The 26,635-nt window shown below is 35.6% G+C and overlaps 1 protein-coding gene and 1 long non-coding RNA gene across 5 annotated transcripts; one reads left to right on the top strand and one right to left on the bottom strand.

Annotated features, from left to right (window-relative positions):
- Positions 1-1,093: 1,093 nt before the first annotated feature.
- On the top strand, positions 1,094-2,786 carry LOC147764117 (uncharacterized). The gene is made up of 2 exons (XR_015331712.1): positions 1,094-1,174; positions 1,541-2,786. It is a non-coding gene; the product is annotated as an uncharacterized LOC147764117 (long non-coding RNA).
- On the bottom strand, positions 2,260-26,635 carry LOC106168823 (protein mono-ADP-ribosyltransferase PARP14). 4 transcript variants are annotated; one of them, XM_013548020.3, is made up of 24 exons: positions 26,328-26,635; positions 23,889-24,025; positions 23,034-23,579; positions 21,339-22,722; positions 20,752-20,961; positions 20,193-20,435; positions 19,818-20,093; positions 18,806-19,063; positions 18,173-18,415; positions 16,188-17,897; positions 14,941-15,435; positions 14,381-14,535; positions 14,024-14,251; positions 13,526-13,750; positions 13,179-13,314; positions 12,718-12,870; positions 11,949-12,014; positions 11,521-11,694; positions 11,002-11,202; positions 10,531-10,697; positions 9,620-10,013; positions 9,320-9,468; positions 3,617-3,791; positions 2,260-3,321 (listed from the first exon to the last, which is right to left on the bottom strand). In XM_013548020.3, exons 1-24 carry the CDS (start codon positions 26,512-26,514, stop codon positions 3,053-3,055), a joined length of 8,181 nt encoding a protein of 2,726 aa, XP_013403474.2. In that variant the 5' UTR covers positions 26,515-26,635; the 3' UTR covers positions 2,260-3,052. The 4 variants fall into 4 exon arrangements, with proteins under 4 accessions (XP_013403474.2, XP_086855047.1, XP_086855042.1 ...); XM_086998921.1 differs by lacking the exon at positions 26,328-26,635 and adding an exon at positions 25,822-26,245; XM_086998916.1 differs by lacking the exon at positions 20,193-20,435.

Below are 26,635 nucleotides of genomic sequence, written 5' to 3'. Positions count from 1 at the left end.
TATTTTATATAGTTTATAATGCATCATCATTGAACTTTTGAAGACAGACATTGAACACAAATTCTTTTTGTACAGATAATCATGTTCTCTTTTATCAGCTCCAGTGATAAGCACATACCTCCTGATCTGCAATGAATGTAGTAAAGAATTTATGGATTCATTACTCTACAGTCATTTTGAAGAGTTTGTATATGATGAATCATTGAATGCAATTATCTCTGAAGTATTTTGTTGATTTGATTTTCATTATAGAGATCTCAGATGATATAAACTGCATATTCTTGACTAAAGGATTTAGAGGCATATGTCCATGTTTGTGAGTTTTGAGGACTACTAGTAGATCTTAAGGACTTCTTGTTGGGTAGATGATATATAAAGATTTTAAAAGTAAAAATGTTCAATTTACACTTTCTTATTGGAAAGACTTGTGTTCATATGACACTCATGAATGTGTACTTTGTTCCTGACCAAGTTATTTCATTTAATGTTGAAGGGATAATGAAGAAAAGCACAGCTTGATTACAAATTAAAACAGATGCCAAAAACAAATATCTTTTGAAAAATGCAGACTTTGATAGAAGAGAACCCAGTGAGAAGTTTATTATATAAAATAATAGGTGGGGAGAAATGAAATTGTATTTAGAATCTGATGTAAGTTTTCATACTGCTGAATTAAGCTTTATAAGGATTAATTCTTGGAATTTAAAAAATTCTTCCTAGCATAAATTTTATCTACCAGTATTTAAAAAGGTGATTAAATTCAGTTCTGCCCAAAACATTGGTCATAGTACTCAATATATTTTTCTTGTCTGTGATATTGTTTCCCTTCTGTTACATTCACATATCTTAAAAAATAAGCAAAACCACCTTATGTTGCCTTTCTTGCAGTGATTGGTAAGACTAGGAGTAGAAAAGTGCAGGCTTTTATGGTGGGAAAATACTCCCCTTTCATTAAATGTTTTTATTTAATAAAGACTAATAAACTTGATCACATGATCCCACAAGAAAGAACTTTAAAATGTAATTACTTGGAACCTTGTTTATTCCACAGGTATATAACCGTGCAATGCAAGTGTGAGGATCAGAATTAAGAAAATATTAGAGGAGGCACAAGAAAGGAGAGCAGAAAATAGAGAGAAACAACAACAGAAAATGTTTGACAAGAAAGTGCAGGGTAAAAAATAATAATATTCAAGTCATATAAATTTTGCAATTATCCTATTATCTAAAGTCAACAATTTCAACTCTGTTGTGACTCCTTGATTTAGCCTACCTAGAACTATTTAACCAAGTTGAGTTTCACATGGATCTCAAATTATGCTTTTTGTCAAAATACTAAAAACATTTATATGCTGACTTCGGCTTAATATAAGTTGGCATATTGGGTTATAAGTAGCAAAGCCAAAGGTCTACAGTTGCAAACAACAAGGTTCCATGGTTAGTATGTTGCTTTATATGATTCCTTGTCCAGCCTGTATAATCAATTCTTGATATAGCCAATGATTAATCCATGAAGGATATAAGTATGTTTTCTTTTCAGCACTCAGAAAAGCAGTCCGCAGCAGTTTGTGGACCAAGGACCTCTGAAACCATGAACACGAGTTTGGGGAAGAGGTTTATGATGAAGATAATGATACGTATAATAAAACCTGTAAATCATGTGGGCACATTATGTCCTACGAGAAGATGTGATAACATGAGTTGGTATAATTATCACTGCAGATAGTTTATATATATGTTGATGAGATGGCAAAGGCATCAGATATTGTAATGGACTGTCATGGCTTCCCTTCCCCAACATTAAGTGATGTTATTCATTGATCACTGCATTACTGTATCACAGGCTGTGGTGACAATACCACTGTGCCAAAAGCTGGGAAGTCATTTCCATGGAGAATGGAAAACAAAAGTATGGTAGTGCTAAGAGGAATACAATTTGCATTAAAACCAGTTACAAATGCTGCAGATTGTTATTGCTCACCATTCATGGTCATTCTAAGAAAGCTAAGAAAGTTATGAAAGATTTTAGTGTACAACTATTTGTTTGTGTAGGAACTTTTGTCCAGTTTTTCTGTAAGGGATCATTTTACATAATGCTGTGGACTTGATTTGCGTTGAATGCACAGGCCACTTATACAATGTTATTGCTCATTCGCAACATCAGCTGTCACCCCTACTTAAAGCAGAGTCAACAGCACCACAAAATTTTTCCTGGGAAAATAATCAAAATAATGGCACCAGTAAGGCTACACAGGAACCTGATAATCAAGAAATTTATTCCACAATTAAGCAGGTGGCAATACATATACATTTGTAACAAACTTAGCAAGAAAAAGCTGTAATTGTATTATGTTGGGTGGAATGTTGTTAGGTGGTTATAAAAGAAATTTGAAATCATTACTATTCACAAAAGAATTTATATTTAAAATCTTGTGAACCAATGATTTTGAGAAACCAATTGTCTTGCTTAGTATGATTATGCAAGAAATGAAAATATTTATTTGAATTTGACTGTAATGTCACTGATCTATTATATATGAAATTAAAGAATGGTTTTAATATTGAAATTCCTGCCAATTTTTCTTTGATCATTTAATTGAAGATTTGCACATATTCCTCATATGTTGAAAAAAGTTCATATTTGTATGGGGAAATAACAATTGTTTGAATTATTGGCAAGAATTTTTCTTGTCTTAATCTAAGATTCTTTCAGGAGTTTTCCAAGAGTAAAAACGAACATTAAATAAGTAAATCGACATTTCAGACATACACTCATATCAGTGAACTTAGTATGACAGAATATTGTTAAAGTTGTTCTTAAACATTAAGATATATCTATAGGTCTACTCCAGATGTCCCTTTCATTGCTCAGACAGCTCCTTTTACTTGCAGGCCATAGAGTTAAAATCAGAGAAAATTTAGAGATATGAACACAACCATGCCAAACTTTTATGTGAAATCAATGATTAAGCAAATATTCAGCTCATAAATTCCATCAAATTAAATTTAGTCTTGACTGGACTGAACAATTTGGAATTATCACAAAAATAGTCTAAAATGTTATCTGGTACTCTGGGTAAGCCTGACTGTCATGAAAAATGACAAAAACTGACGGATTGCCAGTAACGTTCACAACAGAGTCATAATCTGTGACATTGTCTGGTTTCTTGGGAGCAACCTTCATTGATGAACTACCCACAGTATAATCTCCAGTGAGAACTCTTGCTTGGTACATGATTCTTAATCCTGTCCCACCTGAGGCATATCCAATAGAAGTTGCAGCCTGAGTGGCAAAGTAAACGCCTGCTCCCAATGCTGTACCTAGAAAGGGAGCAAATTGAAATCGGATTTTCATGTTAAATCTATATCAAATAATTATATATTCTTTACAAAAAACCCATACAGATTTTTCAATGGAAAGTGTAATGCAAGTTAACATTTTGAAAAAATAAAAAAAATAAAAAGAATGTGTACCTCAATTAAATGACACATGTTGGATGAAATTAATCTGAAAATGTTTGAAATTAAGGTGTTTATCTTTAGATTCGTGCATTTACTTATCGCTTATTAATTTTTCTTGGCAAGTTAAATGAATTGCTGTATAATTTTATTCTACCATTCTTTCCACAGTAACTTCTGTTAAAACCATTATGGTTGATAAACTGTGTACTGTTGTTATCTGTTCCATGATAGCATATGTGTTCAATAACTTTTCCAGGTAACCTCTTCTTCATCTCCTCTCTCTTGGCTATGTAAGGCAGGTAAAGTTTTGGATTCTGGATGCGCTCAATCTACATGGGAAATGTGCAATTTATATAATATATTTAGTAATCATAGCAAAAAAATAAATAATAATAAAAAAAAATTTAAAAATGTGGATGATTGGTAATTTTAGCCACTACTGAACTGGACAGGTCAAGCACAGCAGCCAGCACACATATGATATATTTGGCAATAAAAGGCTAAGCAGGTAAAAAATTAACAAGGCAGTGAAGTTGTCAAACGTACAGACTAAGAGCAGAAAAGAAAGATCCACAAAAGAAGGTAATTTTTCCAATTTAAGTGCAATAAAACAATGCTTAGCAGCAATGTCAATGCCAAATATGAATTATGCACAACATGAAACATAGATGTTAGGAATATTTTTTCCATGTGGTGTTTCTATTGCATAAAGTACATGTATAACTAGAGGATTAGAGAGGCGATACCGCCTCCGAATATTGTACAACCAGCTGGAGCAAGCGCATTCGTATAGACCCCCACATACACAAAATAAGGGACACAGCCACCAGTTTTGTGCTTGACAAGCTGTAAAAATGCAATCAACAAGAATTTTTAAACTATTGCAAAAAATATATATGGTACAATCAAATTTAAGTTCTTCATAAGGTACGTCAAGGGTCAATTTCAAGGTCACAGTAAATTGTCAGTATATGACTTCCTATTCAAGTTCAAGAGTAACTATGGACCTATCTCTGTCAAGTTTGAAGTTAAAAAAGAAAGAAATGAGCAGAGTTCAGTTCATGATAATAAGTAGGTTAAAGGTCAATTTTAAGGTCACACTTAGATTGCCAGTATAGGACTTCCTATTCAAGTTCAATAGTAACTATGGACCTATCTCTGCCAGTTTTGGAGATAAAAGGGAAGCAAATTTTGCAAATGTCAGTTCATGGTGAATAGTAGGTCAAAGGTCAATTTCAAGGTCACATTTAGATTGCCAGTATATGACTTCCTATTCAACTTCAATAGTAACTATGGACCTATCTCTGCCAGTTTTGGAGATAAAAGGGAAGCAAAATTTGCAAAGTTCAGTTCATGGTGAAAAGTAGGTCAAAGGTCAATTTCAAGGTCACATTAAGATTGCCAGTATATGACTTCCTATTCAACTTCAATAGTAACTTTGGACCTATCTCTGCCAGTTTGGGAGATAAAAGGGAAGCGAAATTTGCAAAGTTCAGTTCATGGTGAAAAGAAGGTCAATCTCAAGGTCACGTTTAGATTGTCAGTATATGACTTCCTATTCAAGTCCAATAGTAACTATGGACCTATCTCTGCCAGTTTTGGAGAAAAAAGGGAAGCAAAATATGCAAAGTTTAGTTCATGGTGAAAAGTAGTCCAAATTTTATCCAGAATTGTGCAAAAGATGATAAAAGCATGAAATTTTCCACGATGAATGACCATTGGGTGTTTGTCAACCCCCTGATCCAAAATAGACGAACACCCAATGGTCATTCATCGTGGAAAGTTTCATGCTTTTATCATCTATTGCACAATTCTGGATAAAATTTGGACTTAGCCACCTAACTATACCGTACTGCACATTTTGCTTTCACCACCAATATGCACTTTTTGATAGCGTAACTCAAAAACCGTTTGAAATACAAAAAAACGGAGACCACCTCCAGTGTTGGGCTTTACATGCTCTACAAAAAGCAAAAAAGAATGGGTCTCTAGCGGTTTTCGAATTAGAGACAGTTTTCAGTTTCGGCATCTTATGGCTGCTACTCCAGTGAAAATGCACTGATTGACCCCAAATTCACGGAGATGAAAGATGACCTAAAGGGTAACACTTTCCAATAATATTATTGGTTAAGTCTGTGTGGTGTCTGAATAACAGGGCAAAAAAATTTTTTTCATAAAAAAATTTATTTTTTTGAAAATTTTGGCCCGTTTCACCTTGAAGTAAAGGTCAAAGGTCAAATCCAAGGGCATATTTGAAATCTACACATATGACTTTTGGAAAGCCGTCTGTAGAAATTTTTCCCATAACCCCTTCCGTAGGGTAGATAATTAGCATTTAATTTTGCCATTTTTGGACAAGGGTGCATTGCAATGAGTGCCACACCCAGACCCCAATACCGGCAAAGCCCAAATTTTACGTGGAACGAGTTGAGATTATAGGTGACCTAAATCCAAGAGATGGGTACAGGGGCCCTTACTGTCTAGGAGGAGAAGCGGTAACGGTGACTTGGCGGTGGAGCCGGCGGAACATACGGGTCGGGACTAAAACCATGGGTACCGCCAGCGACAATGCTGAAAAATACATTACTTCAAGAGAAGCTGGTTTTCCAATTCGAGGTATGTGTCAATCCTAAGAATCATTCTTCTAAGTTACAAAATGATAAGTAACAGTTTTCCTTTCAAAGGGTTTGTGGTTGCAGTGCACAAAGTAAGTTTGTTTTTCATGCATTACTATGTAATGATTAACTCTCTCTCTCTCTCTCTCTCTATATATATATATATATATATTAACCCATTACAGTGACGTCATATTTGCTCCGTAACACTCATCCAGCGGCCATTCTGGAGGGAAAGAACGACGGGGAATAGTAGCGTAAACATAGGTGAACCAAATAAAATGAAATAATCTTCATATCGTGATCAAGTACACCAAAAGGAAAATAGTATATACATGTGAAAACTTCAGCTGATCAGCGTGATTGACCCATATAAACTCAAGACAGTCCAAAGACGTGAAATCCTGACCTACCCCTGTATCCCAACATCGTGGAATGTTGTCAGAAGCTAGTTCAGTTATCTTGTACTTCATTTTTCTTGTTCATTGGGTAATAAAAGTTATAGTTTTAGAGAGTTTACTGTGTAATCATAAGTTCAACCTTTCATAGAAGCAACTTTGTACATAAAGGATAGATATAAGGAGAAATTTGAGCTGACTATCGGGATCAACCCTTACGGACTCAAAGAAGAGAGTATGCAGGGTTGTGACAAGAAATATTGCTGTCAGATATGATTTAACTGTACATCATGAAGCTGTCAGAAATTATTTCAGCATTCTTGTGCTTCATTTTGGTTCATTAGGAAGTATTTGAAACATGACTGTTGTTTGAGAGTTCAATATTTTACCATGAATTCAACCATTCACAGTAGCAACATTGTTAGCATTTTATTATTAGTCCAGACCTTCACAGAAGCAATGTATTTTTCAAACTTATGACATTCAATGTAACATAACAACAAGTCAGTTCATGAATTGATCTTTATTTGATTGAAAATATAGGAAAATGCACATTTTGTATGGATAAAAGTAAACATGAAATGCAAAACATTGTTGCACAATTCAATGACAGATTATCAGGGTCCCTTTCCTTTTGGTTGATAACACTGACATGAAAAATATTTCCATACTTTTAATGATGCAATGCAACATGTACATGAGCATATTAAGTCGAATCAAGCCACCATGATTTGAGAAACCTGTTTAGTATATTTTTAATCTATGTCTAGAGAAATGCTTGATTGAAGACTCACAATTGATATGTGCTGTGTGGGTATGGACATATAAGGCCTTAGATGGTGTTACTAAGCAGTTTGTAATTTTATTTAGGAGAATTCCACAACTGGTGGTCACAATTTAAAAATGCACAACCTACATGTACAACAGCCATCTGTTTCTGCATATCAGACCATCTGTGGGAGGTGCACCATACAAAATTTTATATTTCTTGCAAACTTTTCCATTTAGCCTTTAAAAATATGAGAAAGAAAAAAGTGTTTTCATTTCTTCTTGTGCTTCTGCTCAAAATTCTAAATAAATATAAAACCTGTCCTTGTTGTATGCAAGCTATCAGGATAACAACTTTAAAACAACAAATGAACAATTAAATAAATAAACAAATCCAATTAAATAACTCCTGTCATGCACTGAATTTCACTCTCCTGATGTTCAGATCCTGTCTCCTCAGCTGGTCACAAAGATATGAGAATATTTTTTCGCTGCTTCTACCTTGTGTGCCATCTAGCTGCCTTTTGTACCTGTCACCTTTTTTTTTTTTTTTTTTTTTTTTTTTTTTGATAACCAAGATTTATTTGCACCCAATCATTCAGTGTGGCTTGGTGGGAAAATGTCAGATCAATTTCCTAAATGTAAATTAACAAAAAAAGGTAACTATAGTTATTTTTATTCATATAGTAACTTGCATCATAATACAGTAGGAAAACACAGAATTCAACATTTTTCAAATTCATTTCATAAGTTCATTCAATTAAATGGTACCTGAGCTAGAATATATACTAACAAAACAGATTTACTCTTAACACTACACTAAATCTAAAATCAAGCCACTAACTTCCAAATACACATGACACAGGTAATTGATTTAATTGGCCCAGCTGAGCTGTGTACATTGTACTGTAGCCTTGACACTAATTGACAATAATGCTAACCAGGTATTAAAGAGGTAGATGACAGCAGATAAAATCCAAAGAGCACCATAACTGATAACAAATTACACCCAAGGCAATAAGTGAGTCTTCATAATGAAAGTCGAAACCCTGCCTGGGTATTTCCACACGTTTTTACAACACACTCTCCACCAAGACTTTTTGGGCACTACTAATATGCAGTGTACGTGTGCTCATATCTTATACACCTCGGTCATTGGTTTTCTACTTTTTTTTTCTTTTATGGTAAAGGCTGCACAGCTGGTTCTTCATTCTTTGCTGTAAAATAAATTAGTTTTATCCTTTACTTGTCCGATGAGTCTTGATTCAAAGCCACTCCTCAGTCTCTCCTCCGTTTACGGTTTTCGTCCCTACACCTTGGATTGTTACCACTGCAGGCAGTCTGTGAACGCTTGTTAAGTTATTTATCTTCTCTCTATCATATACCCTGCAGTAATTCATCATTTTACTCGGTTTAATATCAAAGAAAACACAGAAATTAAATGCTAAATTGTACATGTAGACATGATCATGCGCAGCAGACGATTCCGGTCTCCCTCCAGTATGGCTGCCGTTTGTTTTGATGACGAGGGCTACAATGGGTTAATAGCATTGGTCAAAAAGGTTGTCCCACCCCCATTTCCATGTACTTTTATTTACAAATGATAACCTTACAGCCGTAAATTGTTAGAAATAGTGCTTTTTATTACGGATAGAGTGTCTAACGTGATTAATGGTTTAAAAAATACAAAATAGTGGTAAAAATATACATATTTTATACCATTTAGTAAAATTTATAAGAGATACCCCCTCAAATCGACTGTTTCACTGTGACTTCTACAGATGTAAAGAAATGTCTATAAAATTGAAAAGACACCATCAAATGTCACACACAATTAGCATTAGGGTGTGCTTGTTAAAGGTCACGTGTCTAACAGCGTGTGCGTCTACTGCGTACTGCAATTATATCCTGTAGATGGCGCGACAAGACTTCAACATGGGTAACAATTCTGTTATGTGGGATATTGTCCCATTCATCCTAAAGAAAGTGGCGGAATTGGTCAAGATTATTTAGGAATTGGTTCTCTCTCTATATATATATATATATAACTTCATGTTTATTTGTTATGAGACCTACTTTCTGAGGAGATACTCCATTCCCAGTGGCCTTGAAATTCTTTTCCACCTCTTGATACTCTGGTGAGGAGGAGTTCAGGGGAACAAGAAGGACACTGGTATCTTTTGGCATGGGACTCCAATGACGTGGCAGAGCAAAGTTCCCACTAGCTGAATGAATAAATTAATTGATACAGAAACAGAGAGAGTCTCTTTTGACTGAAAACTGTTACATAGGGTTGTAATATAAATAAGTGAATGAAAACCTTTTAATAAAACTGAAAATGCATCCTTAAAGAAAACATTTTATGGAATGCAATACCTTTCAAATCCTTTCTTGTAACAATCTCACTCTTTCCACCTTGGCAGCAGACTTGCATGTTACTAAAATCTAGTTTGAACCTTCTTCCTTTATCTGAATATTCATACTCTGGTTTCTTTTTCTTATAAGCTTCTTCAATTTCTGCATTTCTAAATGGGTTGTAGCTATATTCTTTGTCCTTATAGAAGAAGGTCCACTGGATGTCTTTCAATTTTGCAGCATTAATCACTTTCTGGTTTTGTTTTTTTGCGATTTCATCAAGCATCTTCTGCACCACATCTTGGACTTTAAGGACATCAGAAGGTCTACCTCTGAGCTTCATTACTTTGCTACGAGAACGCTCATCAATTACCTCCACAGCAGCATCTTTAGCTACATCTGTTATCTTTTTCATCTAAAAATAAAAGAAGAAACATGTGGCACATCAAGGAAATTCATCCAAAAATTTATATATTCATACAGCTGAAGCTGAGAAATGTGCAACCAATTGCCAGTATTAATACTGAGTTGGTGACAGCACACGTGTATCTCCAGGATGCAAATAGGCTGTGTGGTATTTACTGATGAACATAAAGATACACATCAGGTTCCAGATCTACTTTACCATTTTGAAAACAATATTCTTCAGGTCAAAAGAATCTGAAAAAATGCAACAAATTCATATACTAGTCTGTTTTAACAGATATCACATAAGTTTTTTGAAAAATACAGTGTCTACAAAGCCAACATTTTTAAAACCTAAAAATTGAATTACATAATGAAAATAACACAAAAACAGATACGTATACTGAGATGAAATATTTTTAAATGCCTTTGATTAAAATGAAATTTAACTTTTAAAATGGCTTTAGTGCACCTGTATTTTAAACAGGTATATATTAGTATAATTTTATATGACTCAACTATTCTACCTGGTCTCCAGAAAGTTTTCCAATGTTATCATTCTCAATGGGCTTTGTAAGTATCTCTTTTTCTGCCAATTTTTTAATTTCATCTTTGAAATTGTTCAAATCATCTCTTCTTGTGTAATAAATATCAAGTGATAATGCCATTGTTCTTTTTCTCTGGAACTTGGTGCCTAAAAAGAGAATACTTTCTACTGAAAGCTGATCATTATATTGAAAATCACATCAATTTCATTTAAATAAACTCAGTCTGTATGCCTTCCTTCAGTTAATTGCAAGTGTTGTGATCAATTCAAATTTTAAAGGGTGTCTGGACGACAAGTTACACAATCATTCATGTTATTTGTAAGCACTTTCTTCTTGAAAACAAAATAATTTTGAACCATAATACCTCATATTTTTGCACTTCATGTAATGCTATGCAGCACATAAAATGAACTTCATATAATATAATATTCAACTCTCCTATTGGTATACCTCCTTTCTCATTTTGCTCTTGCCTTCTACTGTTACCACTAAGTTTCGTCTTCATAGAATCTTGGAACACTTCAAGAAGTTCCACCTGGTGGAGAGTAATGCGGACTAGCTCCACAAATCTGGGTTTATGTCGGGAAAAGAAGTCTGCAATACCATCCAGCATGCTATCTGCAATTGCTTGGGGACTGTGATGCATAGCACCTAAAATGGACATGTTCAGAGTTGTTTACCCTCCTTTACTTGCATATCTTACTGGGGATAACTATATTCCTATACTTGTAACTGTTTTTAAATTATTGTTGTTACCTTTGGTTCAGATTGTTTTGCTTGATACTTATCAGGAATTGCCTATAATAGCTAGTATATAGTCCATGAAAAAGCTTTTGAAATTATATGTATTACTGCACTACTAACTTGCCATACCACTCATTATGGATTGTTCAGAGCTGGAGTTTTTGTTTTTAATTCCTCCAAATAAAATATATCATAAAATATTTTTGCACTTCTTACAGAACTTACCAGTTCCAAAAGCTGGCACGGCTACAGTCTTGAACTTCTTGTTTTCCGCCAAAGCCAAGCAGCCACAGACAGCCTTCCTCCAGTTTTGATGGAAATGTCTCCCATCCATGTGTATAATACTCTTACATTTCATTCTTCCTGCTGTTGTGAGTGCAAAACCATCAGTTGTTTGGCCTGAAGTATCAAAGCACAAAAAAGTTAAGTGGTGTGTCGTATCAAATTTGATGAATCTGATGATGTAAAATTTCATTTTCTTTTGCTGACATATCATGTATTACCATTTTTTCAATGCAAGAATACTTTCTCAATAATCTATAACAAATGATAACAAATCTTATCAAACTTACTTTCACTATTGACTACATATTTGTCATCTACTCATCCCGTGTAAACCATTGTTAAACTTTTCAAAACTGAACTACTCATACCAGCTTTTTTACACGCATCCTCTACTTCTTTGCCTCCAGCTTTCTTGATTGCTTTGGAAACACCACCTAAAAGTAAACATTAATTATACATATATTATATATATTAAGACTCATTAATCAAAACAATAAAGTCCATTGTTGAAAAAAAAGCAAGGACATATATGTCCACAGTATAATTGCCTCCGCCAAGGAGATGTTTTTGGATTCGTTAGTTTGTCTGGCTGTCTATCTGTCTGTTAGCAACATTACAGAAAAAGATTTGGACCCATTTTGATGAAATTTTCAGGAACTGTCAGAAGTGGACCAAGGAAAAGATGATTAGTTTTTGATGGTGATCCGGATCATTAATCAATCAATAATCAAAAAACTAAATCATTGAATGAAAATTTAGGGGTGAAACGGCATTGGGTGGAGACTTTACTGCCTTGGCCTATGTCTGTGCTCTCAGGGTGCTTTTCTAGTTACCTTTAAGAGCCATTAAATGGAGGATTATTCTAGATAGCAGAAGTAATTAAATGTATCAGATACAGTAATTTTGAACAAATTTATTTATCTCCCAAAACAGTATTTACTAGGTATGCCTTAAAAAGATGATTCAGAAGTTTTGATTCAGTGCTTTTTTTTTGTTAAAAAGAACACTTTATGTTTATTACCAAAAATCATAAAATTTGTTTAAAAAAATCAACAAAAAATACAGTGTTTGAAATGTTTTTTTTTTTTAATTTTCTGTACCTATGTTATTCAGTAAAACTGTCAACCTTACACTCACCAGCATCCAAATTAAGTTTGTCATTGGTACTATTAACGACAACATCCACATCTTCTTTTGTTAAGTCACCCTGTTGAACCTGAACTTTTATCTTTCCAACCCTCATTTGACAATAACCTCTGCTGTTCTGACTAAAGTTGCTGAATATGGAAGCTGATAAATGGTGAAAAACATTAAGCTGATTACATGTACATACATACGCAATTAAATGTTTACAATATTTTTTTATACATCTTAATTTGTCATTATTTTAAATATTCAGTATTTTTAGAGTTGCTGACTTCAAAGTATTTAGCTACATGTAGTTTAGTAAAATAATATTATGTGATACCATAGATCAAATATATAATCAATAAATAAATCAAAGGGGCATATTTTGCAGAACAGTTTTGCAGATTTTGGCATACAGACAAATTTAACAGTGTAGGCAAAAAGAAAAAAAAGAACACTCTCATACTGACCAGGCTTACTGGAATCTCCTTCCTCATCTTTTTTGCTTGGTGATTTTGAGAACCAACCAAAGAAATATGATTTAGAGACATTTGGCTCTCTTGTTTTACCCCCATCTTTCAAACGTTGCATTTCAGCTTCAAAATCCTAACAAAAAGTAAAGCAAAATTGATTAAACCACAGTAGCAGGTTATCATGACATTGATAGTGTACATGATTTGAGACAAAGTTGTGTTATACATACATTGTGGTATATTTCACAATTTGAAGTCCATTATTTGATTAAAGAACAAAGGAATTCTTTATGAAAAAAACTTGTTACATCTAAAAATCATAAATGATTGTAAGATAAACTCACATGCACTGTCTGGACATCCTTCTCAAAAACAACCAAACGAACATCTTTAATCTTTGTATTGGGGTTTCGCATGCCAAATTGTTTCACTTCATCAAACAAAGCCCCCGCAACCAGCTCTGCAGGGAAACCCAGGCCTCCAGTGCCAACAGAAGGGAAGGCAATAGAACTATGGTCACCACTTTTATGTGCATTTTCTAAGCAGCCCCTTACAATGCTTCTCAAAACCTAAAAGTTAATTAGAGGTAAGTTCTCATTTTTTAAATTTCCATTAAACCAAGTAGAACTATTCAACAATAACTATATTTAATGACTATTTTTCATTCATATTTCTTTATGATCAAAAGTCTATGTAGTCAATTTATTATCAATTTTACAGTTGAACTGCTTTTGTACGTACACAAAGTGCTGTGCAAGATCAAAACATTAGGTGGAGCAGTATTACCTTTACTTTTTAAATCATTACAAATATTTCTGAAATACTTTTTTATCAAATCTTACTTTATCTGAATCACCCTTGTCCTCATCCCATTTAACACAAGCACAATGATAGACTTCAAGACAAGGCAGTTTGTAGCCTTGTGTGCAAATTATTTCTCCATGTTTGATTTGTCTTTTCCTTGATAGCTCAGATTGCAATTCATCTCCTGCCTTTTCGAGCAGAACCCTGGACAAAGCTCCTTTGCTCAAGTCAAGATTTGTCTGTGTAGTGTTTACAATAACATCCACCTGGAAGAATCAAATTCTAACATGTATTAGGTATATATTAATAAAGTACTTAGTTTGTCACTTTTCAGAGATATGAGTAAATTACAACTTGTCACACATTAAATAAGAATCTAATAAGTCCGTTATTACTTGTTCTTCTGCAAGCTGGCCTTTCTTCAGTGTCACTTTAATCCGTTCCTTGGTCATTATCATGTCTTCTTTTCCACCTAGAGGAATGAAGTCACCATCACTCTGTTGCATATCCTTCTCTATTTCCTCATCAGTGTCGGCATCAGTATCCCCACCTAAAATTAGAACACACACTTTGTAATAGAAAACAAGTTTTTTCTACTTCAGTACCAAATTATAGTCAAAGAAAAGTAATTACACTAGTACTTTGATTTCATTTTAGTAGTTAGTCTAAGTTATTTCTACAGTGTCTGTTCATGAACAAAATGTTAAACCTGACAAACAATAATATTATTCACCAATTAAGACAAATTTTTTACAAACATTATCATTATTTCTTAAATCTAACTGGTTAAACAAACAAACAAACAAACAAACATAAAAAATTGCCCAATCAATATCTCCTCTTTTACTTTTATATCAAAATTATACCCAATACTAGTAAGAAAACATCATTTAAAGCAAAATTAAAATCAAATGCTACCAGTTTGAGTTTTTTAAGAAACAAACAATACACTTGCCTCCTGAATTGATCACTTCAAAGTCATTCACGGAGTATCCATCTTCTTCATCTTCAGAAATGTTGCCTCCAGCTGCAGCACTATCTTTCAGGTTTTTGGCAACTGCAGATACAAACAGATCGATGATGTCTTCTCCTTTATCTACAAAATGGATTTCTTTCAGACCATCCGGTTTTGACCTTGAGCACAAGTCACTCGCAGCTTTCACCATGGTCTCTGTGGCCTTTTCTTTAGGATAACCAAATATACCAGCACTAATTGCAGGTATGGCCACAGACTCAACCCTTTCCTCACTGCACTTCTTCAATATATTTTCCACTGCCCTTTGAAGAGCTTCCCTTTCCCCAGATCTTCCCCCTCTCCACCTTGGTCCTACTGCATGAAAGATGTGCTTGCAGGGAAGCTTTCCAGGTCCTGTTACCTCAACCTCTCCAGCATCCAGACTGGTCCTCCGTTTCATGATATCATCACACTCTTTTTGAATTGCATTGCCACCTTAAAAGTGAAATGTAGAATTTACCTAAATATTAACTGCACCATAGTGTATGAGCGCATTCTCAACGAATTGAGCCAGGCTTTACAAAGCCGTTGACCTAAAAATGGCGGACGTACATGAAAGAAAAACCACCTAATCTTTTAATAGTCTCTCCGCCTCTCACACGCCTCCCCACACGTCGTCCCTGCGGGGTACAGTAATTAAATCTCGGCTTCGAACATTAATATTTCCGTGAATATCACTGGTAATATTATCTCCGTAGATAGTCGATTCATTGCTGCTCTACGGGCCAAATTATTCCTTTTTCGTTTCTGTTTTCAAAGATAATAGAACAGAAGAGCTTTTTTTCCTTCGATCGCCTTCAGCCGCCATTGCTTTCTTCACCACGAGTTTAACTGATGAGCATGCGTACTTAATATTTCTCAGGTAGCTTCCGCATGGCGAACGGAGGCGCAATTTAATTACTGTACCCCGCAGGGACGACGTGTGGGGAGGCGGAGAGACTATTAAAAGATTAGGCGGTTTTTCTTTCATGTACGTCCGCCAATTTTTAGGTCACCGGCTTTGTAAAGCCTGGCTCAATTCGTTGAGAATGCGCTCTATGAAAAGATAAAGCTTGTAGCTTTTCAGAAAAAGATACAGTGAAAATTACTTATATATATATACCGGTATATACACCTTGCCAAAATTGTAAAAGTAAAACTGTGCCACCACTGGCTCATGGATTTTATAGGTTTAATTTTTTTTTTACCTGCTTTTTTAATGGCACCATCCAAACCACCACCAGAGGCAAGCCTTTCATTTGCAGTATTAACAACTGCATCAGTGTGGTACTTGGTGAGATCTCCCTGGCGCACTTTGAACACAATACCAGACGGATGGTTGAACTCTTGAGGGACACATTTTCCAGCATGTCCTGGGCCTCTTCTACCCGATTCCTCAACAATGCAATTGTTACTGCCTGCAGTATTCTTCAACAGGATCTGTCCTCTTTCATCACTATAAAACTGTGCCACCACTGGCCGATCAATTTTATATGTTTCTTTTTTAATTGTCTCTATAATAGCCATTGCAGTCTTTGTAGCTTTCTCCACACCATCTGGGTTCCCCTTAATGCCGAAACCACATTTACCAGTTTCTGATACTTCGAGTCTGATATCAACTGCAGAAAACCTTAGGTCACGCTCAACCTTGTTGACCTCCTCCATCTTGAATTTCTGGATGTAAATTGCTTTTGGGTAAGCGACATCTTCAAAATGTTCTACAACACTGTGGCAGCGTAAAAATTCTTGGACATGATTTTCAATTTTATTGATTGTATCTGCCAAAGCAACAATAGTCAGATGCTTTTTTTGAGGAGATACCCGTATGTCAATCAAGTCCTCATAGTCTCTACTCAACTGGTCCTTCATATCTTGCCATTTTCTTTCTCTGATAACAGCACTACCACCTTCTTGTACTGACATTTTTTTCTCTTTGATCTTCTGTTGTATCAATTCAATAGCTTTCTGCATTTCACATTGACCTGACTCATGACTGGACAAAGCATAAATGTATGCCTCATTAGACCCACACATAACATGCACATTGAGGCTTCTTTTCCCGAACTCTTCCTGCAAAAATTGGCAGCAACTCTCTTTTCTCAAAAAATCCAGGACAGCACTGGTAACTGGAATCCGCTCTGTTTTGATCTCTTGCATGTATTGAAACAGTTGTATTTTTGCTTCATCCACTCTGGCAGTATGTCCCTTTAAATTGACAAATTTATTGGAAAAGTCTGGCTCTATTTGTAACAATGGGTATTTTTCTCCTAGTAGCTGCAAAAATGGGCCATTCTCTAGAAAGTGTACTGCACAGTCTTTTATCTTGACCTGGCCACTCACAGACTGGGCATCTTCTTGAACAGAATGAATTGTCTCTGACATACTTTGTAAGACTCCTGATACATCACCCTTTTCTCCCACTACCTGTATGCACATATTCTTTTTGTCTTTGTGAAACAATAACCTTCCTGGGTAAGACTGAGCCATCTCATCTACACGTTCCCAAATTACACTTCCAATGTCACCTGGGACTTTAATCTTCTTGTGATCATAATTTTGGAGAAACTGTTTCATTGCCTCTGATACCTTTGCACTCCAAGCTTCGATTTCAGAAAATGCATTGGTCATATCAGGACTGATGGTGCATTCTACTATCAAGGATGTGGTACCCGCTTCTTGCTTAACAACACCACAGTATTTCTGTAGCATATCTTTCAGTTTTCTATCATGTTGGGGAGTTGCCTGAAGAAATTCAATGAGCAGTGGATCAACATGGAAGTGTTCTGGTGGAGGAATGGTCAACCATGGGACATCTGTATTTTGTGGATCAGTGACACCCAAGCAAGGATAATAAGGGATGACTACAACACTCTTTCCTTCAATGGTGTGAGGAGAGGCTTTGCATATTTTGTCCACCACTGAAAAAAATGTACAAAAATATGCTTTTTAAAAACATAGTATTACGTAAAATATACCAATCATAGAAATCAGTGCAAAACAACATTTGTTTTTTACATATCTTTTTAATCATCTTATTTTTAAAAATTCACAATTTTCAAACATAGCATACTTTTACTTACAACAAAAAGGCAGGAAAAAATGTACCTAACTGGCAAACACATGATGTTACATGTGCCTGCATTTTTGTTTCAAATATAAAAAACAATGGTCTCCATCCAATCACAATAATCACCTTTGTAATCATCAAAAGTAATCACAGCCACTCTGGTTCTGTTTTTGAAAACCATATTCACTTTACAGCTACGTCCAAGTTTCTCAAAGTACAATTGAATGATGTATTCAGTGGTAGTTCCTTTTAAACCATGTGCTTGAACAGCAGTTGGATATGAGACAGGTTCTACGTTGAATTCACCCAAACTAACATCTCTGCCTTTTACTCTTCTCTCCATGCATTTCTCTTTAAATAAGGCAAAATCTGAAAAGCAATTTATACAGTGGACAGTTAATACAATTCTTCATATGTTGTTACAGTGTACCTGTGCTGTGTAGTTAGAATTCAAGAGCTAATAAAATTCAAGAGCTAATATTAAAATTGATATTAGATATATTTATCCCTTCTTTAGCCTATAAATCTATCATAAAAAGCTTTTGAGAATCTTGTTTGACTTTGGTGAATATGCAGTGTAGTAAAAGTTGTACTAATTTTTTTACAACAATAAATCATTCAAATTAATTCACAAATTATCAAGTATGCCAACAACAAAATACTTAATATTATAGATTAAGCCCAAAATCAATTTATACTTTATCAACCTTTCCATTAATGTGAATTCCATCAATCAGGCAGACAGAAATCCTAGCTTACCAATATCTGTTGAAAATGCCACCAAAAGGACCCTTGGGCTTTCACCATACATAAGAGTGATGTCTTTTTCATCCACCCCGGAGATATTTTCCAAGAACAACATCAAAGTGGATTTTAGTTTTGGCTTGTATTGAACCAGATTTGAAAAGAGCAGAAGCTTTGGATTCAAGGGTAAAGGACAACATGACACAGCCTTCAACTTCTCATCCTCAAGTTGGAGAGCCATTTCTTCAGATTTTTTCAGAACACTGGCAGCATCTGAAAGAAAGTAAAATGTGCATTTTAGTTTTCGCATCAGTTCTCATATCTTATTAAAATGTCTCTATACCTATATACTACGCAAATATTATCACAAATATTCAGCATTTTCTCACTTTCCATTAGAACTATCAACTTAGCAAAGCTGGTAAATGCACAGACACCAAACAACAAAAATACATTAAAACAATATTGGAAAAAAAGGCATTTGTGAAAATAATCTGATTTTTATCAAAACCTATCAGCAAAACTAAAATTCAGTTGGTATTTATGGGGTGAACATTATGAAAATATATACAAAAAAAAATGCTTTTAGAAAAAAATCTGATCATGATGATCTATGTAAGTAACCTGCCTTTTTACAAATAAAGGTAAATATAAGAGTAAAAATGCCATTTAGCACTTTCTTTTTGTCAATATTTTGGCTGTCAAACATCAGAGGGAAGAGTTATTTCATTTGACAATGGTCAATGGCCAATGTTCCAATTCAACCAATATTTCATATATTTCTAGGGAATTTTCATTGTTTTAAATCAGTACAAAGGAAGATGTATTATTGAATAATCAGATGCAGGAAAAAACTCATTTTCGGCATTTGGATGATAATAAAACCTTACAGTACCCTTTATCAGAACAAAAAAAGGCCAGACATATTGTTATCTATTGTAGACCACACTAATATGCAGCCGAGTTGCAGTATGTATACAAGAAATTTACTTTTTAAAAACTTTTTTATAATTGGAAGATAATTTACCCTCAGCTGCCTCAAAAGTGATTTCTGCCTGTCCACTGCCTTCTTTATATTCTATTTTCTTCACAGGACCACCTCCACTTCGACGCCGACTCTCAAAATACATCTTCAATGTCTCCTCTTTTGTAGTAGTTTTGATTCCAGAGACCAGGACAGTGACTTGACCATTTCCTGTTTGATTGGTGGCAACTGTATCCTCTGTGGTAGGCCAAGAAATCTGTAAAGTGGCTCCATCTAATGGTGACTTCCCTGTTCCTGCCTTCACAAAGTTGGCAGCACCTGAATTTAGAATTTAAAAATATAAGTACGTTCTAAGCTCAAAAAATATAAAATCTAAGAAATACAGCTTTATAATATTCTGACTGATATAAAACTCACCCTCTGGACTTTCAAATGTGACCAAAGCATATCCACTTCCTTCAGAATACTGCAAATCCTTGTACCCTTGGGCACCACTACGCTTTTCATTTTCAAAGTACAATCTTATAGCATCCTCAGTTGTGTAATGCTGGATACCAGTCACAATGACTGTGCATGCATCACTAGGTTCTGGCAGCCAGCTGATGTTTAGAGTTGAATCCTTCATGGTAACAGTTCCTCTTTTAACTAACCTATCAGCCACTAAAAATATGTAAAAATTCAGAATAACTTGGATGTATTGTTTAAATCCAGCCAACAGAGCTTTGAGTCACAGAAAGAGACTTCATATTCATTTGAAGGTCAAGTCACTCTGATGCTAGTGGGTTCAGAAACTCCAGACATATTTGAATAAATGGATTAAAGAAGCTTCAAGACCCCCAGCCAAAGGTGTGCAGTTTTGTACCAAATAATACCAATGCACAGTTCTAATAAGAACAGTTAGGTTTCATAGCAATTACATTCATTATAATTTATTTTATGACTTAGCTTCACAAAATAACTCTCTGGTCAAACTCACCACTGGCATCCTTGAAATGGATGATAGCTTTGCCAGTGCCAGGTGTGTAATCTAGGTCTTCTATTGGACCACCACCACTCCTCTTTTCGCTTTCAAAATACATCTCCAAGTGGTCCTTACTGATGTCTGTCCCAATGCCTTGTACTAACACCCCTAACTGCTGACTTGTGGTTGCTTCACTGGACTGTTCTACAGATGGCATGGTAGGTTCTAAGTAAAACAAAATCAAATAGATGAGAATAAACCAAACACTTGCTCCGCCCGTTCATCATTTAATCCAATTATCTGAGTCATAAAAAATGCACCTCAGCATAATATGTACCGTATCTAGCACAATCAATGCTTAAAGAAACCTCATACAAGTGGTGGTTGTATAAAGGTGAGTTTTGAATAGACTATGAAACATGTTAAGACCAGCATCTTTTTTCACCAAAAACCATAACAATCTCCATCATTGAAGATCTTACAGAAAATATGATTACATTTATTTCAACTACTATGATGATTCCTATTCAAATACAAGATCAAATACAAACATCGTTAATTGAGCTAAATATGCACAAATACAAAGATGGTGTTATCTTTACCTTCAACAGTAGAGTTTTCAGAAGCAAAAAAGCCCTCGGCTGGTGTTCTCAATGTATGTTCTTGTTGTGGAGACACATTAGGGGCATTTGGGGTCCTTACATCCTGTGGTTGCTCAGGCATAGCTCTGGAGTCAAAATGTGGTGGTTTTTCAGAGAATGACTTGTTTTCAGAGGAACCAGAATTCTGTTGCTGGGTATAAGTGGAACTGGGATATATGGGATGTTGTGGCTGCCTAGGAAAATGTCCATGAAATCCAAAATGTTGTGCTTCTTGAGAGGGATGCTGGCTATCATGGACATCTTTGTTTAGTTGTTGCTCAGGCATAGCTTTGGAGTCAAAATGCGGTGGTTTCTGAGTGAATGACTTGTTTTCAGAAGAACCAGAAGTCTGCTGTTGCTGGGTATAATGCCTGCTGTAAATGAAACCAGGATCTGTGGGATGTTGTGGCTGCCTAGGAAAATGTCCTGCACCATGAAATCCAAAATGGTGTGCTTCTTGAGAGGGATGCTGGCTATTATGGAAACCTATGTTTTGTTGTTGTTGGACCATGTGTGGGTTATTCTGTTTGCCTGGGTGATTTCCTGTCGGTTGCACCATATAGGGACTAAACCCTTGGCCACTGTGTTGCATGTGACTATACATGTGGGCAGCATTCTGATGATCTAGAGGCATATGTTGGCCATACTGTGGGCCAGGTGGTATGCTTTGTTGTGACTGCACATCATTATGCTGAGGGGTCTGATACCAAAATCCATTGATGTAGGGATAACCAGTTGGCATTCCAGGCATAGGTTGATGGTATGGGTAAAACTGCTGAGGAGGATATCCTCCATAAACTTCATTATGATTTGATGTTTTCCCTGTGCTTTCTGGGTGCACTGCTCCATAGCCATAGGGTACATATGCACTGGATGTGGGTGGGGGATAGCTTGCTCCCTGGTATGCAACATTGACTGGAGTGTTGCTGGTTGCTTTAAGAGTCTCAGAAGTACTTCCTGTAGGCAGTTGTGGCTGCTCTGTAGGAACATGACCACTACTCCTGTTGCTTTGCATGTCGATGGCTTCTGAAGTGACTGAACTTTCAGAAATAATGTTCTTATTCTCAGGTGACTGCTGATCTGCATGTGATTTAGCACTATCAGTATCATGGTACTGAGGTTGGCCTGGGCTCTGAATTGGAGGCTGCTGGTGTTGAAACCTTTCACCTGACTGCAAGGGTGGTTGCATCTCAGGCTTGCCAAGGGTTTCCTTGGGTGAAGATGGTTTATTGTCAGCTACTGTGCTAGCACCCTTTGCTTGTGTGGCTGCTGTTTCTGGGTCTGGTAACTGTTGACTGGGACTGGCAGTTGCTCCCTCCCTGGCATCAGGGGCTCCTGGCATGATCTGAATATTTTAGAAACTAAATGTTAATGTCCAACTATAACTACAACATAAAAGAATAAACATTAGATTTGACTTTCAAAATTAAAAAGCCTTACTAAAACGTGGATGAATGAGGAAGAAAAAGGCTGATTATTGTCATGAACAATATCACATCACAAGGAAAATTTGAGGCAAAATTTGAGCTTGTGTGAAAATCAAAGTTTTTTTCTAAGGGAACTGATGAAGTTATTGTTACTTCATTAATAATAATTTTTGTTTCAAATTGTATATATATATATATATATACATATGAAAAAAGAGACAATCTTCACCTGATGGTATGGGATAAACGGCTGAGGAGGATATGATTGCACTGCTCCATAGCCATATGGGATGTATGCACTGGATGTGGGTGGGGGATAGCTTGCTCCCTGGTATGTAACATTGACTGGACTGTCGCTGGTTGCTTTAAGAGTCTCAGAAGTACTTCCTGTAGGCAGTTGTGGCTGCTCTGTTGGTATATGACCATTACTCCTGTTGGTTTGCATGTCGATGGCTTCTGCAGTGACTGATCCTTCAGAAATAATGTTCTTATTCTCAGGTGACTGCTGATCTGCATGTGATTTAGCACTAAAAGTATCATGGTATTGTGGTTGACCTGGGCTCTGAATTGGAGGCTGCTGGTGTTGAAACCTTTCACCTTCCTGTGAGGGTGGTTGCATCTCAGGCTTGTCAAGGGTTTCCTTGGGTGAAGATGGTTTATTGTCAGCTACTGTGCTATCATTTTCTGCTTGTGTGGCTGCTGTTTCTGGGTCTGGTAACTGCTGACTGGGACTGGCAGTTGCTCCCTCCCTGGCATCAGGGGCTCCTGGCATGATCTGAACATTTTAGAAACTAAATTTAAATGTTCAACAACAATTACAATACTGGTAAATGTTCATTAGACTGGACTTTCAAGAATAATAAGCCTTACTAAAATGTGGATGAATGAGAAAGAAAAAGGCCGATTACTACCATGAACAATATAACATCACAAGCAAATTTGAGATTGTGTGAAAATATTTAGTTTTTTCAATGGGAATTAAAAATGTTATTGTTACTTCACTAATAAGTATTTTTATTACAAATTGTCTATTTTATTTGTCTGTTCATTTGATGGTGCCATTGATAAGTTCAGGTACGTTTACCTGCTCTTTATTAGACTTTAAACCCACACCAGCTGGTGAGTACTTGGATCCTGCATATGGCTCCACAGTTAGTTGACATGGGATGCCACTCACACCAACAAAATGATGGTCCTGCTTTGCTAACACTCTCTTTGCAGCTAGAAGCAAATTGTATAAATACATTCTTTATTTTCTGAACTAAATGTAGAACCTACAAATCCCAATTTTCTGCTGTCTTCAACCTCTATTAGCTGACATTTTGTGAATGGTACAAAAGTCTGACCTGTTGTTTTATATGTGCTAACTATATGTACCCCGTGTTACATATCATCACCACTGACGATGTGCAGCATCATGTGCAGCCGATGATGTTGCTCATGCGTGGAGGCCGTGACGCTCTCGGCGTTGTTTGATGTTGGAGTTTTTGTCTTGTTTGATGTTCTGTGAGCGGGGATTATTTGTTGTCTACTATTATTCTGTTTTGAAGTAAGTGTAATTCGCTGCTTTATTCCCAAACGTTCTTTTAAACAATATTTGACGTACTTGTAGCTTCTTAATTAATTCTCTACTTCTGTGTTATTACTTATTATGATTTTTCGTTGCTTCTTACAGGTATATCTGGAAGCCTTATCTTTATTTCCAAAGGCTTGTTTTATCCTGCTTACATTTATACTAGCACATACAATAGACATCAAAAATGTAAATATAATTCATGACTTTTAAGAAATTATGAAAGAAAAACCCAAACTTTAAAAAAAAACATGTACTAGTAGCTAGCAACCACTGATGGAAAATGGTGGTGCCAGTTGTTCAATTTCATGAACGGCCATAGAAGCTGTCCCCAGAGTATCAGATTTCAACCTGTTCTTACATTGCTGTCTTAACTAATGCAATGGGAACAAGCGTATATTATACGTATTGGCACATAATTGATAACAGCTGGACTTCCTCTTGGGTACTATATTTTCAGGGGCGGACTGAGGCCGTCTTCTGGGTCTTCCGGAAGACGGTCAGATTTTCAAGTTTATATTGATGGGTATCTAATTTTTTCTGTTAGAAGACAGTCAAAAATGGAGGATGGATCAACAAAGATAAATTGGAAGACTGTCAGAAAATATCTCTGGATTCACCCCTGATGTTGACGATCTAAGAAAGGTCTGAACTGATTTCTTTTTTTTTAATTTGGCAAAGTTCAGCAAGACAAAATATCTGCCACACAGAAGGACAAGTACTTAGGTTCTTAACCAGCAGCATCTCTGACTTTTGGTGAAATTTGGACAAATAGCTTTTTTTTTAGTAATTCTTTTGTTCCTCCAACTTTTTGTTCCCCATTTAGTCAATGTTAAAATATCTCACTCTACAGCATACACTTTGAAAGATACACTGTATCAATTTGTATTTTTTAAATCTTATTTATTTATTTATTATTATTTTATTTCTATTTTATTATTATTTATTTATTTATTTATTTATTTTTATTATTATTTTTTTTTTTTTTTTTTTGCATGAACCTGTGGCCGAAAATTCTATCACTTTGCCCACTTGTAATTCACAAACATAAAACTCTGCTTAGGAAAATCCTAGAATCAATATTAAAATTGAGTGTTCACATGCAGCTTCTCTAATTATTATGTGGTATATTTAGAGTTTCTATGTAATGACATTATTTAGGAAGTGAAAATCAAGTTGGACAACTTTTGACTCATTTTTGAAAGTGGCATCTGAAAAATTGATAGACACAGTGTCACTAAAACTTGAATAACTTTTGATCTTAATAAAATGGATTAAAAATCAAAACCGTTTATTCATAGTCAAGTATGTGGATATCTGTGTACCAAATTTCAAGTCTCTAGCTCAATAAGAAAAAAAAATTCATGTGTGCACACTACATGTACTGGTGCATGTACTTACTTTAGACAAAGTATTAATGGATTAATGGACAATTAGTAATTACGTATGGGGAAATCGCCGTTAACCCCAGTAAATCCTTTCTTTCTAAAATGCTTTGGGGGGGGGAATCATATGCCAACTAGAAGAAACGTGAACGATGCACGCAGCAGCTCCATCAACATGCAAGGCGGAAGCAGAAGGGGGAATTCCCAGTTATGTCACGTGACGAAAATTAGCTCATCAGGGTTTTCCGTGCGTTTCATGTCTCAAACTACGTCACGTCTACTTTTAGATTGGCTAAAGAAAGCATGAAACATTTGTCCATATATATCTATTTGATCTCTCTTTTCTTTGCCAAAAAAAGTATTAATAATAATAGGCCTAATTAACCTCGGCAATCAGATCCAATCAGGCAGGCCAAACCCGCGAACTTTTCTTGTACACCAAAACTTAACCGATTTCTTTGATATACTGGACATTTTGTCGTTACTCCATTAAAATCCAGCAACTGCTATACTCTGTATCGTTTTAAACGGAACGCATCTTGAATCGGGCGGTAATTATACTTACTTTCCTTCTCTTCAAAACAAATGATTGCTGTGCCTGAATCACATTCCGAAACTCGAGACTGCTGTTCATTAACATCGCCCCCATCGCTTTGGTGGTGGCTTTGGAAGTATATGATCAGTTGATCTAGTTCTTGTGGTTGGTAAGTTTTTACGATGATCGCCTTTTCACGCAAAATCAACTCTGCCATTGCGAGAAAATCACAAATGCCTTCGATCCTTCAAGTCAAAGCGAAAGTAATTCGCCATTATAAAATGGAGGAGTGAAGTAGGACGTTGTACCGCGAGAATAATGCTTGACGTCAGCCGTGT

The sequence above is a fragment of the Lingula anatina genome, chromosome 1, assembly GCF_051362555.1.
Source record: "Lingula anatina isolate TDL-2025a chromosome 1, LinAna3.0, whole genome shotgun sequence".
Taxonomy (NCBI): Eukaryota; Metazoa; Brachiopoda; class Lingulata; order Lingulida; family Lingulidae; genus Lingula; species Lingula anatina.
The sequence above is the reverse complement of the archived record's forward strand: the minus strand, read 5'-3'. Positions and strand labels throughout refer to the sequence as shown.

What these genes read in the sequence shown, in the direction of transcription:
- LOC106168823 (XM_013548020.3), bottom strand. Translation starts at nt 26,514, where the DNA reads ATGGCAGAGTTGATTTTGCGTGAAAAGGCGATCATCGTAAAAACTTAC. An exon ending in AGAGCAAAATGAGAAAGGAG is followed by an intron (nt 10,698 to 11,001) that starts GTATACCAATAG and finishes TTCTCTTTTTAG; the next exon opens with GCACCAAGTTCCAGAGAAAA. An exon ending in GAAAACTTTCTGGAGACCAG is followed by an intron (nt 10,014 to 10,530) that starts GTAGAATAGTTG and finishes TTTTATTTTTAG; the next exon opens with ATGAAAAAGATAACAGATGT.